Below are 14,932 nucleotides of genomic sequence, written 5' to 3'. Positions count from 1 at the left end.
TAAATGTAGAATGTACAGGGAGAAGCCGTTTCAGTCTTTAGTGGTCTTATAAAAGCTTTGTGTCTTCTTTGTTTGAAGGATAGACAAAGATTCAAGGGAGATTCCAGTTCTGTTCTTCTGAGTTCCTGTTGTTGCTTCTCGTCTCTCACTGAATTTTTCTCTGCACTGTGCCAGTTTAAAATATGCTCATTCTGTTTCTAAGCAGAGGAAAGCTCTTGTGATATACACTGTTTAAAGTGTTCTGCTACAGTCCATGGCAATGCTATATTTAAAGATAATTTTAATCTGGAATCTCATCTAGCTCCCATTTACTGCACAGGAGTTGTGCAAGTTAATGTAGGATTTCATACACCTTTTGAAGAGTAATGTCTTTGTGTGTTATGTTTCCATCTACTGAGAATTCTACCACTTGTATTTGTAATCCTGACGGGTTGCAACCTACTTCCTAGAATTTTCTATTCTGCCATATTTGTATCAGCAGATGAAATAATCTTAGAGCATTAATGTTCCAAAGAAAATAAAATGATTCCACATTTCCATTTCTGAGCGTTGGTGCCTCTTTGTTTTTCAAGTGTACATATTTGTGACTATAATAGCATATCAGTCACAGCAAAGGAGTGGTTTTCAATTAACTTATTTTCTTTTCCCCTTCTTTTTCATTTATTTTTTTCATTTTTAAATGAATCAACTCCTATGTAATGTATTGAAATCTGTGGTCCCCATATAGCAGATATGATTGTACCTGTATTTGGGGGCCAAAAGCCCTGTGCAACTTTTTGGGATATGTATGGTTTAAAATACATTAGCTGGCCTTATTCTGTTTACAGTCCTTTGCCTTCAGAAGTGTACTTGAACATAATCATTGGTAGTTACATATCACAAATATGAGCTGTGGTGTTTGGCTTGAAAAGAACAAACAAGCTTAAAATAACAAAACAAGCTCCTTAAAAAGATCTTTAACATTCCTCAGCAAGAGTCCAGGCATCTGTACGTCCAAGAATACGTAAGAAACAGTGACGTTATTTACTCCCTTGTGTACTATGTCTTGAGAAGAATTAAGGAATCACTATGCATTTCTGGCAAATGATCCATAAATGTGATTAAAATTCCTGTGAGAATAGGACTCAGGTAAGTCCAGTTCCACATTACAAAAGATTAATTGGTGTACCTTGGCATGAACTTTTAGTGTTGTTACAGAGCATACAAGTATAAAATGCTTTGACCAATACCGCTTATATGGACTTGGCATGCAGTATAAGCTTCAGGGGATTAAATCTTTCCTAGTATAACTATGTCAGAGCAAATCATCCTTATCAACCAGCATTAGAAATCACCATGTTGTTTGTTAAAACAAATAATGTATGTCAGAGAGTATATGCGTAACAGCTTCAGATAACAGAAGTTTCAGGATTTATGAAAGAACAACAATTAGTATGGTGCTGTTTCTTTCTTTTGTGGTTTTTGATTACTTTATTGGTGCAAATTTATCTCTCTGTTTTCTGATGCTTTTCATGTTCTTATATCAACCTATGTCTGGATTACACTTTGGTTTAATGTCCTTTCCTTCTTCCCTTAGATTACACCTGCCTCTTGTTCAGCTTGTGAAATTCCCTTTTTTTCTTCGAGTGCAAAACTCTTTGTCTTCTCTGTTATTTGGTCTTTTGATTTTCTTGATGTTTCTCGAATGTTACTGATCTCAAAGAATCTAGATGTTGTATTTCTACCTCCTGCTGTTCCCTCCAGCCCACAGAGATATTTTCCTTTGTTTATTAACCCTGCATCTTCTCTGCTCCTTTCGGTGGAGACTGTTACCTAAAACATTATTTACTCTGAATTTGGGTCAAAGAATTAGATACTTCTGTGCTGTTCTGAGATCTTCCTGCTCCTATTTACTATTTATTTAGCAATAGAATTGCCTCTGCCTGTCTTTCTAATGTTTTTATGGTGTGGATACATACAACTATACCCATTCCCATCTCTGTCTGACTTTGACTTGTGACTTTCTTCCATTCATAATTTCTCACCCTTCAGTCTCCATATGGATAGCCATCCAACTCTGTAGCTGCCCTGGTGCTGTTTCTCATTTGAACTATATACCATGTGCCAAATCATCTACACGCTTGAGTTGGTCTTCTCTCTGCACTGTGTTATCCAAGTTCCTTTACTGTGGTAACTATTGGGAACTTTTAAAAGATTTTTATTGTCTCTCTCTTGGAATGTGACTTTGTAAAACTTCTGTTTTCTGGATCTTGATGATCTTGATTTCCTTTACTCTTTAGTTTCTTCTATCAGCTTATCAGTTCCCTTTAGGCATTATTTTTTGTTCTTCTCACACAGTTCCAAACCTTTCTGACATTCATGGTCCTGGCTGACTCCCAGTATCCATTTTCTCAGTTCCTAATGCCATCTGCAATGCCTTGGAGATACTGCTGACTATCTCTGGTGAAAATCTTTTGATTCTGCTGACTTTCTGTATTTCTTAATCTCTGGGATTTCTGTCATCTGTTATGAATATTTTTGCTTGCAGTTTTGCCTGTTCTGTATTTTTTATTAGTCATACAGCCCTCCATTCAGTTTATCTACTACCCCATCTCTCCATGTGAATTTCTTAAAACTAACAAATAAAGGTCAAAATTCAAGATTCCTTTTTGTTTACTGAAACAGACTTTTAAGTTTTTTTCTTTGTAGTCTTTGAACCTGTTTCAGTTAACTTTTTCCTGTTCCTATCCACATTCTGACCTTTTTTTTTTAAATTTTTGTTCTCTCCTTTAATTTCTTCCCTTACACAAGAAATATGTCTGAGTCTCTTCATATTAAAAAAATAGCTCAGAACAAGCCAAACCTCTACTTCAGAAGTTTCTATTCACCAGATTAACGTCCTAACCCTTGACGTTCTTCATCTTCTCCCACTCCCCACTCCCCCCATTCGTATGCTTTGTACACTTGTCTTAACTTGTCTTCTAATGCCTTTCTAGAACTGCTCACTTCTGGTTTCTGTCTTTTGCACTGAAATTTATGTCACTAATGTTCCATTTGACTTCTTCCTGGAGGAATTCCAGTCTAATCCTTTATTCTCCTCCACTCCATCTGTCATCTCTCTGTGATGCTATGTTATAGTCTTCACTAAATTTTGTTGTTCTTAGACATTTGTCATTTTGTCCTTGTTGATTGTTTCTCTTTACAGACTCAGTTTTTTATTGGGTGGGTCTTCCTCTCCCCCTTCTCTTTCTGTATGTAGGTGTGTGTTTAGATCTCTCAGGAATCCATTCTCAGCTTTGCATCCTCCACACCTTACTTCAGATAATTTAGCCATGAGCCTGACCTTTATGAATGCACTACTGCTTTATTTTTTAGTGGCTTTCCCCCAGTCCAGTTAAACCCTGCTTAACTCAGAAGATTTGTTTGGTCTTCAGTGGTCACCTGAATGTAATCATGTCAGAAATAATTCTTGAGTTTTCTTTCCTTTTCTTTCCTGATGTGCTCTTTTTGCTCTATGTGGCTCTGAGAGCTGACAGTTCCTGTTTGGTCATATATCCATGAATCAGATCGAGGTCTAGCTCACCTCAGCACTGTGACTGTTACGATCTCATCTGGCTGGCTGACTTTAATACTTACATCTTCCCTTCACCTGATTACTGGTGTTAATATCATCTTTGCTTATCACTCTGCCTACATCACTTGCTATTTAAGGTCTATTTACTCATCTTCTCAAATACAAACTTCTTGTCTTTCTTTTAACAGCTTTGCACCTTGCCTTGTCCTTTCCCTTCCAAGACAGAGATTTTACCACAAGGTTGAATCTTGTGTTTGCTCCACTGACAGTATAGTATCAGTTTTGATTTCCCAATTGCTGTTCATCTTACAGTCATTAGTGAACTTTCTTTTACAGCACCCAGTCTTTGAAGATCCTCATCAAAACTCTGTAATCTTTAAAGTGAATTATGACCTGTTAATGACTTGGCAGATGTGCTAGTTGTGTTCATCTTACTGCAATTAGGTCCTAAGTACCCTTAACCCATGACTATGTATTGTTTGTATTCCTGTAAGCTGTTACACCCCCTTTAAGTGATGCGATTATTGAAATAATTATAAATTAATTTTTCGACAAGAACATCATTCATATATTTGCAGGATGTATGTCAGTGGAGCCCATAGACTTCAGTATTCTTTCTCCACATGTGTATACACATACATATAACAATGCTAGTCAAAGAAAAAGTAGGCAGAACTTGCAGGTCTGAGGAAGAATGCTTGTATGAGTAAATACAGATCAGCAGATTATTATTATTTTTTAATACCTACATTAAGATTGTGTGATTGCGCTTGAAGAGGAAGAGTCTGTTGCACTAAGTCTGAATGAGTGTTTAACACTGAAACAGACTCCACAGGGAATCACTGTTCTTGGAAGCGTTCAAAAAATGAGTGTTGAAAAAATTAGTGTATAGTTAAGTGGCTATTGGGTGGTATTAGGTCAAAGTTGGACTTGATGATCTTGGAGGTATTTTACATCCTTAATGATTATACTACAAGCCTGGTACAACTTGTAATAAATCAAAGATTGATCCACAGAGCTTGTGGCATGTTTAAATTATAAGAATTTTCTTTTTGTATTCACCACAAAAGAATCCGCTCTTTAATAAAAAGAGATGGTGTTATCTTGACAAGGAAGGGTATGAAGGGCATCTGTTGGATATTATTTTTTGTCATCATTCTTGTAACTCTTTTCACTCTAGAGCAGTACAGCAAAATAGAAGTAATGGTATGTAACTCAAAAATTTCATTACCTGTGATGTGCCAGTAAAACTTGGTATCTAGTACTTTCTGCTTTTTTCCTAAAGTACTGACCACTGGGCTCATTTAGATACCCTTCAAAGCTCTGTCTGATGGACATTGTTGTGTCCTTCCTTGATGTTCTCTACATTTGCATAGGGGTCTGTCAATTTAGTGGCATTTTGAGAAAATTGACAATGAAAATAATAGCAGTCTTTTCTAAAAATAAAACATTTTCATGTAGAAGCACTGATGAAAAATGTAATGCCATGCTCATACCTACTTTCTACTCTGTACTAATACTTGTCCCTTTTGCTTTCCAGAAGTTACATTCTGTAATTTCAATATGAATTACACTATTAAAGTCATATCAATTGTTTTTAACTTTTAGCTTGTTCTGATTTTCAAGTGTCTTGCTTAACCTAGGACAACCAGATGTTGTTCATCACATGGAAGTGATAATTTTAAAGCTTCCAGATTACAACAGATGAGCAATACGTACAAATTTAATTCTTATTTCCCTGAGAAGTAGGAAGACCAGTTGAGCTACTGTTTAATTCATATTTACCTTTGATTCTTTAGCAGTACATTTCAAATTCCTGAGAATATATCTTGTGCTGTCTAAAGTTGTTAGCTATACAAATCCCTCCTTATCTAATCTGCTGTCATGATCATTTTTCCAATATATTTTGAATGAGTCTTCAATATGAAAATTTTCCTTACAGTGTGGTGTTTCATTGCCTGGGCAGAAATGACAGACAAGTGACTTGGCATTTGAAATCTGTTTGTTTGTCCTGTTATTTCTCAGAATACATTACCAATGTCATTGTCTCACCTATATATTTTCTGCCTTTTCCTTCCCTGTCCTCACTGCTCCTGTACTGTTTCCTGCTTTTCTTAATGCCTGTGTGAATTAACTAGACCACCTGAGCGTTCAGAAGCTGTTAGTAATGTAAGTGGCTTGGAGGATTTAATTATTATTTTTTTGTCTTCTTGTGAACAGGGGGGTTCTTAACTCTTTTCTCTAGCATTACCTTTCCTGGTCACCATGGCTTACTGATGATCTGAGACAGATGAAGAGGGAGAGAAAAGATAATCAGAGTATCATTGTCTAACTATGAGATGAAAAGTTTCTCCTTTCTTATGCTCTGACTGTATAGACAGTGCAAAAAGTCTCTTCATTTCCATGCTGGCAGCTGTTCATTTTCATGCAGAAGAACATTTCTCGGTGATACAAATCTGTGTTTTTCAGCCACATAAATTACAGTTGCCTTGATAAAAAACTCATGACAACAGAATAAAAAAGATCAACCTAAATCTTTGGAGAGCAGAAATACTGGGTCATCAGTTCTAGATTTTCTGCTGAATTTACTCCCTGAAAATATAGATTATTTGGGTACTCTTTAGACTAAACCCCACATTTGAATTTACAGGATTTGATCAGGGAGACCTGTTAGTTTTTTTTCAAGGAAGCTGTTTACCAGTTTCAGTTTAAAAAAGGCCAAACAAACCAAACACAATCTTCTTTTCTCTTTTGGAGGACAATACATCATATAGAAGTCAACTCTGAAGGATCACAAGGAATCAGTTTTAATCTTTGGGCTCGTAATAGAAAATTCTATGGTATTGGATGTTAATTTTTTCCTGAAAATGAATGGCAAAATGGCTATACTATTTTTTTAACACTTCAGTTAGATTTGGTTCTGCTGGGCTACCTCCACTGCGAGATGGGAAACAGTTATCACTAGTGTTGAAAAACTTCTGTGTTTGGTCAGCATGAGAAACCTTCCTGCTGCCTTCATAATCCTTGTATTGTGTTTGAAGAAAGTGTTTGTCAAATATGATTGAAAGTGGTTTGAGAAGCAGAAGAAATACAGGACATTATATTGGTGTTTCAGAAATAGTGATTTAGTTTATTATTGATCTTGCTGGCTTATGGTGTCAAGAAAAGGTGGTTTTGAAATGTGGTTGGCATATATTTGCATCTAAAAGATGCAGTTGCCAAACAATATAATTTTTGTGGCTAGCTGCAAAGGAAAAGAAAAACTCTCTCCTATGTTGTAGTTGTTGTCAAAATGGGATCTGATAAGTTGGTCATGACCCTTTTTCTTCTTTGCACTTGCTATTTCCACATGAGTGGCTGCTTCAAGAAGACTGTCTTCTATGATTCCTCTCCCTGACCCTATTTTGAGGTAAAGAAATCTGAAAACATGTCATAATTTCTGAGGCTGAAAGGAGACCCTCTAAGATGGGACGTGTATCCAACATAAAATCAAATACATCTTATTGCTGATTAAGAATCTAGCAATTACATACTTTTTTTCCTTTTGCTGCCCAGCAGCTAAAATCTTATTGCATAGTGGGCTTAAGTCTGCATGTTCAGCTTCTAACTGCACCTAAACAGGGCTGTTATCCTGGATCTGTCCTCACTTGGCACTGGGACAAGAGAGAGGCCAGACAAGCTAAAATTAAATCTCATTTGGGCTTTGGATAAAGGATTCACATCCATCTTCTTTCTGTTAGACTTCTCTGTAGTAGCTGACATAGCCATTGCTATGAAGTGAGAAAAGGGGATTTCAGCTAATGGAACTGCACTAGAATGACATAAGGCATTGAAATAATAACCACAGAGGAGAAAATAACCATCTATGCTATTCTGCCCTCTAGAACTTCTAAGTATTTCACAGTGTAGTAAAAAAATATGAAGTAAAAGGAATAAAATCTCAAATCATACAGTTATTACCCTACTTCTACATCTACATAGCACCAAGGAGCACTGTCTTATTTATTCAGACATCTGGCTGGAACTAGAAATTGAATAAAGATTAGGTTGCAAATCTGGCAGAAGTGATAGGATAGAAGGAAAGGCAGAAGTTTTGAGACTCTGAACATGACTGAAAATATTCAAAGAAACACAATAACCTAAGTGCCTTGTTCAAGTTCTTTTAAGGTGTTTGCATCACTTAGGCAGTCCTGATAATTTTACTCCAAGACATACAAAATATAAGCTCAGCTGCAATTAATTGTAGGTGCTTTAAAACAGGTACCAGAATCCAGAAGGAATTTAACAGTTCATTATTTGATTATTATATCCAGTGCTCTAAGGGATTTATCAAGCATTGTAAGAGGGAAAGCTTTTTGGTCCATGTTCTATTGCAGTTGTCCCCATCCCCCCCACCCCTGCCCTGTTAGAGAGACAAAGTGGGCACCTGGCCATTGCAACAAGTTAAGCTACTATTTTGCCTTGATTTTTTGTTTAATCTTTTCAAATAGAAATGTTGTCTTCAGTTGGATAGTTGTATGGATAATAGATAAAGTGTGTGTCATGTTTGCCTTGCAAATGGAAGGAATGTATTGTTTCTACCTAAAATGGCTTTTCTAAGAAAGAAGATTCCGTATCAAATATGAAGGAAATATTTTTGTGAGCATTCATTTATGCATCAGTTTATAGCTGCTGTATTATGCATAATGATATATAACAGGCACAGGATGCTTCAATGCAGATAAACAGGAATTATAAGTACTACTGAGATTTAGATCTGTGTAAAACTGGTTTTTTTTGCTTGTGTTTTGTTTTATTTATAACAATACTTTGTGCTTAATGTCTGAAATGATTCTCTGTGTTTGTATGTTACAGAAATTGCATTATAACATTAAATATGTGCTCAGTCTCAGGCAAAAAGCAAATCAGTTCTGTGAAGCCAGTGCTGATTAGTGCAATTTTTAGCAGCATTGCAGAACATGAAATTTCATTATTGAGTCATGCTAAACATTATCTTGGCTTTTGCTATAAAAATAGAAAAGAGGAAAAAAAGACAGAGAAGGATGCTTTTATGCATATGACATGCAGCCCTGGGGAAGATGCAAATCTGGGATGAAAACTAATTGCTTTTTACTTTGTTGCATAGCCTGAAATATGTGGAGCAGAGCTGACCAAAAGGAAAGCCATGCTTTATGTTAACCAGCAGTGATTACTCCAGAAAGCTGCCATAAAAGCAGTGCCATTAAGGGGATGCTTAAAAAAATGATCCTTCAGACCTTACAGAACAGACCTTATTGCATTTTAAATGTGTTTTGATGGGTCTCCTTTGATAGGTAGATAGAGGGGAAAAGGATGATATAATGTAGCTAGTGGAATGGAAAAGCAATTATATTTCATCCGAAAGATAAAACTCACTGTGCTTTCCATCTAAGAAGATTGCTAAATATGGTTATATGTATTATAAGCAATTAAAGATGATAATATTAAAAAGGTTCATTTTTTTTAAATGCTGTGTGCTTGTCTTCAGAAAGAGAAAATAATTGTAGGCATACACATTGTGCATTAAATCAGTTTTGTGTGAGCCTGTCTGCTCAAGGACAGTTTAAAGGACAAGACTGAACATGGCTGTCAGCAGTGATTTTACAGGGAGGCAGGTATCTACATATAGCAGCATTTTAGCCATTTAGGTTAATTGTCTTTGCAAAATATTTCCAATATGCACTTAGTAGCTCTTGAGTTCAAATAATTTAGTGTTCCATATCTTTAGTAATGCCATCTTTATGAAATGTTAAGCTGAACTCAACCAAAATGACTTTAAAAATACAATTACAGTGCAATGGATCTATAAAATGAATACAACTCAAAAGAGTAGTGTTGGAACTGAGAAGGTAATCATGCGTGTAGTGTCTGCAAAAATGTTTAGTATTTCATTACAGGCCATTGGAAAGGTAAACACACATGTTTTATACTGCTAACGATATGATAGCATCTATAAACCAAAATGAACATGTTAGCGTTCCATCATTTAAGCATATGTAATTATTGGTGATATAAAATAAGTGAAAAAAATTATATGTTTGTCATGGTGTAACCCCAGCCAGCAGCCAAGCCTCATGCAGCTGCTTGCTCACTCCCACACCAGTGAGATGGGGGAGAAAACCAGGAGGGTAAAAGTGAGAGAACACATGGATTGAGATACAGGCAGTTTAATAGGGAAAGCAAGAGTCTCCCACACAAGCAAAAGAAAACAAGGAATTCATTCCCCGCTCCCTGTGGGCAGGCAGGTGTTCAGCTATCTCCAGGAGAGCAGGGCCCCATTGCAGGTCACGGTGACAGGAATACAAACGCTGGCACTCCAGATGTCTGCCCCCTTTCCTCCTTCTTTCCTCTCTTTATACACTGAGCATGATGCCATGTGCTCTGGAATGTCCCTTTGCTCAGCTGGGGTCACCTGTCCCAGCTGTGTCTCCCAGGCACCCCCAGCCCCTCTCCAGTGTGGCCGTACAAGGAGCAGAAAGGGCCTTGGCTCGGTGCAAGCCCCGCTCAGCAATAACAAAACATCTCTGTATTATCAACCCTGTGTTCAGCACAAACCCAAACACAGCCCCCTACCAGCCACTGCTCAGAAAGTTAACTCTACCCCAGCCAAAACCAGCACAACATTACAGCTTTCAATTCTTTTTGGGAAGGCAGTATTTCATGTTTTATGCTGACAGGTGTTCCTGAGTTCCAGATGGCATTTCAGAATTATGTAGGTTGTCTAATCATGAATAAGTGGCTTATATGGAGAAGCAATTAATACCATGATTATTTTCCTTATGAGTCAGCAGGTGTGTCATATGCATAATTTGTAGTGTGTGAAAAATCAAAATGGCTTCTGCTCTGTTATATATTTTACAGAAAGATGCTGAAAAAAATACTCTTTATGGTTATGTTGATATGATTTATGCTGTGAGTATGTAATTAAAATTAAAAGAATGTAATTAAAAATGGAGAGGATTTGACTGAGAGGCTTAAAAACTGTGAAAAAAAAAAGTGGAATATTAATACTCTTTGTAGCTGGTTTTTGCATTGTATTTCAGAGGGAAACAATCATCCAGTTTATTGAAAACGCTGAACGAATATCAGGACAGAAAATAAAAGTAGCCAGGTATGAAGAAAATTAGATAAAAAGAAGGATAAAAAAAATGAATTGTAGTTTTCTGTGTAAAATAAAAAAATTCTGTGTTATCCATTTTGACTCATCTACTCAAAATATATTAGGTTCAGATATTCATATTAATGGATCAATGAACCTGCAAAGGGGAAGACAGTGAGACATATGCTTTGCAAGTATTTAATACGTCCCTATTGTCCTATTTTCCTGTTTCCTAATGTATATTTATTGTTATACTAATATTTCATTTACTGTAGTGATCAACACAGATGATATTTAGTAAATGTATGCCCAGTGTCCAAGTAGTTTTTATGATGTATGCAACAGTGTCTTTTAAGAGAATCTATTGATTTTCCTCTTGTAGTAAATACATACCTGTACATAATACCTGTACAGATATCTTCAAATATTGTCACCTGGACTTCAGTCTACCTTGTTGTCATCCAGAAGATGCAGAATATGTCCTAATTCCATCATCTAGAAATGTACTGAAGTTCTACAAGAGTATGTTTCTACATTAGCACATACATATTTAAAGAGGTTTATGTGCCTTTGTAGGGATCCACCTTTGAAAGTAAATTTTCTTTTTCTTTTCACCCAGTCATCTACAATGTGATGAAAGGATAGACAGTTTGTAAGAGCTGTAACTGAAAAGACACATAAACATCTGTCATAAAATGATGCTTCTCAGTTTTTCTAAAAGTGTATTTTTTCATCAGTTAAGTTGTTCTGAAATGTGGAAGGGCAGTCCGCAGTTCTGGGAGGAGGCAGGCTAAGGATCAGCCTCTTTACAACCTGTTACACATTGTAGTTAGGGCTGTGTCATAGCTAAAGAGGGGCACTTTGGGAGGCTTTCCAGGAGGTCATTTTTGTAGTTGAATATTCTGACATTTATTGAAATATCCCGGGTGGTGCGCTTGATCAATATATAGGTAGAAAGACCACTTAAGGCATTTGGTTTTGGTTTCTAATTTAAGGCCTTTTTATTCCTTCTAACCAATACACTTAAAATTCCTGGCAACAATTGTAGTCTCACTTTGTACTCTGATAAGCAGGTTGTTTACCTAAGGGTTGAAAATCTATACTCCAGGACTCATGGTGACCTTCCTCTGTGACAACTTACCAAAAAGTAATGTCTTTGAAGGTTTGTTTCCTTTTATTTGGTCAACTTCAAATACATATTTTCAGTGCAATGTGGTTGCAATGTAAAGCATGCAGAAGATGACTCTACTGTTTGACTTTCTGTACTTGCCACTGTGTTTGAACTTGTAGTATGAAGAGACAAATAGAGTAACAACTGTATTTATTAGACTTTCATTAAATAGATTTTTTTCTGTGAAATACCTGCAGCTGCAGCTACTGCATGGTGAAGGTCATCCCAACATTCATTTGGAAAATGTAAGAGATGAAAAAAATCATGGACTGAGAAGAATTGCTGGGCTCTAGTCTCTAAGGAGCTTGTGATTTCCATGTAAAGAGCTTTGGCTTTTTCTTGCAATTTTTTCTCAGACACATTATTTCTTCTACTGTGTGTTTGCTGGAATTTTATTACTGTAGGGAAATAAATTTTAGATCAACTATTGAGTGATGACTATGTAAACCCATAAGATATTAACAAATATTATGAAATGGAGAGTGAAATGTTAGATTGTTTATGACAAGTTTATTGCTTTCTGATTATAGCTTCATTGAAATATAATTCCACTGGCTTCTCCAGCATTGCTCTTAAATTAGGCTGTCAGGAAAACCTGCAGTACATTTATTCTTATGTATCTTTGTCGAAGTTGTGCAATGTAAAATTATTACAAGTTATTAATATACATTGGTTTGATGTAAAAAAAAAAAAAGGAAAGTTTATGCCTTAATATTTTTTTATCAGTTTCTTATTTCCTGTCATTATCTATTCACACTGGTAAAATTTCTTAAATGGATTGGCTTGGCACTTCTGTAGTGCCTTTCAGCTCTGAAATGCTGTGAAGATTCAGTTTTGCAGAGAGCAGCCCAGTGAGGAAGGTAGAGTAAGTATTATTATCCCTATTTTACAGATGGGGAAGCTGAGGCACAGAGATTAAGTGACTTTTCCAAGGCCACACAGCAAGTCAGTAGCAGATCCAGGATTAGCGCTCGGGGACTTCCTGGATCCCTCTTCCATGCTTTAAGCAGTAGACCACAGTGTTCACTGGACTCAGCAAGCAACTCATTGCAATAATGGACAGTTCCAAGGACTTGCACATGGTCAGTGTGTCCACACATTTGTTTGCAGACTGCTGCAGTATGTCTGTATGGTTTCACTACTCCAGTCCTTACAGATTTGTGCCCTGTGTAAACTTTTGTACTTTCATCATCTTCAAATGGGTAAAAGGAAGAAGTGGTAGAATTCTGACATAAATGTGGCATGGCAAGGAAGAGCATTTAATTTTCATGCCTTATTCTGAAACTGCTGAAACCTGATGGGCCGAACGGCAGTGGTTTCATGGCTTTTAGGATGTTATTGTGGAGTTTGGTTGGCGTGAATTCTGTCTTCCATGACTGTATAATGGTTAGTCTTGCCTGTACTTTCAGTTTCAAACTCTCATTTATTGCAGCAATTAAAAATAATAAGTTCATAGTTTTCCTCAAATTGTAATAAAAAGCAGAGCATTACTAATTGAAATTAGGTTTTCAGTCTCTATTCATCCAGGGGAAAGTGGAATGGGATCTCTTTTTACTTGCATTGCAATAGTCCTCACCGCCCAATGAGTTTAAGCACTAAACTACAAATGAACCTTTGTTTCACCTCTCCCCTCCTCCAAGGGGGCAATACAGGAATCACAGAGATGACTTCTAGAGTAAATGCAGTATAGCTCTTGTAGGGGTAAATGCGAGGTGGCTTTCATGCTGCTCCCTGGGAAGTCAGCACGTTCAGTGCGAGGCCTGTTTAATTGGACTTTGCTCAGAGTTTGACAAGTGAATTGCTAACAACACAGTACTCCCAATTAAGCTGTTTTTCCCTGCAATATTAATGGAATAAACCCACTTCTGAGAATGAGGCAAGGCTGAGACTTGCTGTGACATTACAGGAAGAGGAGGCAGAGAAGTAAAATACTGCCAGAAGCTGAAAATTGAACACATGGGAAAGGAGAAGTCAAAGTGTATGAGCATATTTTGATAAATATTAATGAATTAATTTGTATTTAATTTACTTAGATAATCTGTAAAGGCTTTAAACTGTCCAGCAATTTAGTATTTTCCCCACTGTAAATTTTCCCTAACATTGCTTTGTTTCTAATGTGAATGTCTTATTCTAGAATAGCATTATTTATGATATGGCTCTAATATTTGGCCTTTGACATCCTGCCTAATCACTTACCCAGGGCATGGCATTGTTAAGTCTAACTGCTGTAAAATTGATTCATTTTAGTAAAATGATCAAATGGTTTGTGCAAAGTTCTACTTTTCTGGGACATCTTAATGGGTTATTAGCTAATTCTAAATTATTAAAAAACAAAACAGTTTTAATAGAAGCCCATTTCTTATTATGATATTTTAGTTATGTGCTATTATCTGTGGGAAAGCTCTAATAAAGACATTTTAACACTTGGTCTTTCTTTCTTTAACAGCCCAGATGCTTGGTGCTGACACATTTGTAGGATTTTTCTATGTAAGATAGCTACAGCGTGACAGCTATTTTTAAAAAAGAAAGGAGCCTGAAACAAAAACTCACATCCAGAATGCACCACATCCAGCTATATAAGTGAATCCTTTAGCCTGAGGCATCTGATCTTTAAAGAGAGAGGTGCTCAAAGACTTTAATTTCTTATTATATTCCATTGCATTCTACATGTAGATGTATATTTATCATGTAACAGTGGTATTTAAAACCCCTTGCTTCAGACTTGCATTAAGATACCAGTTTACCATACCGAAAGTGGTTCTAGTTCTAATATCACTTACTAAAACCCCTCTACTAATGACAAGTAAATATATTAATTGATACTCTTATATAACTCATCATTTTTCATAATTTAACGGAACTGCTCATGCAATATACACTCTATTTAGCAGCTGGATTTTTTCACAAGTGATGTCAAACTTGTAGTGAACTCACTTTAGCACAGTGTCTAGTGTCTTGTTGCTGAACTCCCAAAAGATTTTTCTGTTCGAGGAAATGAGTTGGTTTTCTTTTCTTCATGTCAGAAATTGCAAAATTACTAATTAATTAAAATTACTTACCTAGCCTGAGTACAATGCACTAATTGATCACA

The 14,932-nt window shown here is 36.3% G+C and overlaps 1 protein-coding gene across 9 annotated transcripts in view; it reads left to right on the top strand.

Moving 5' to 3' along the window:
• The window catches only part of SLC4A10 (solute carrier family 4 member 10), a 148,762-nt gene that overhangs the window by 41,941 nt on the left and 91,889 nt on the right, over positions 1–14,932 (top strand). For 2 of the 9 annotated variants that reach the window (XM_086898587.1, XM_023931115.2), the window contains exon 2: positions 12,734–12,923. The exons of the other annotated variants lie outside the window; for them this stretch is intronic. In XM_086898587.1, the coding sequence (XP_086754713.1) occupies positions 12,897–12,923 (27 nt within the window). In that variant the 5' untranslated portion in view covers positions 12,734–12,896. The remainder of the gene's footprint in view (positions 1–12,733; positions 12,924–14,932) is intronic. 9 annotated transcript variants of the gene reach the window in all.

The sequence above is a fragment of the Cyanistes caeruleus genome, chromosome 7 (assembly GCF_971803275.1).
Source record: "Cyanistes caeruleus chromosome 7, bCyaCae1.hap1.1, whole genome shotgun sequence".
NCBI classification, from domain to species: Eukaryota; Metazoa; Chordata; class Aves; order Passeriformes; family Paridae; genus Cyanistes; species Cyanistes caeruleus.
The sequence above is the reverse complement of the archived record's forward strand: the minus strand, read 5'-3'. Positions and strand labels throughout refer to the sequence as shown.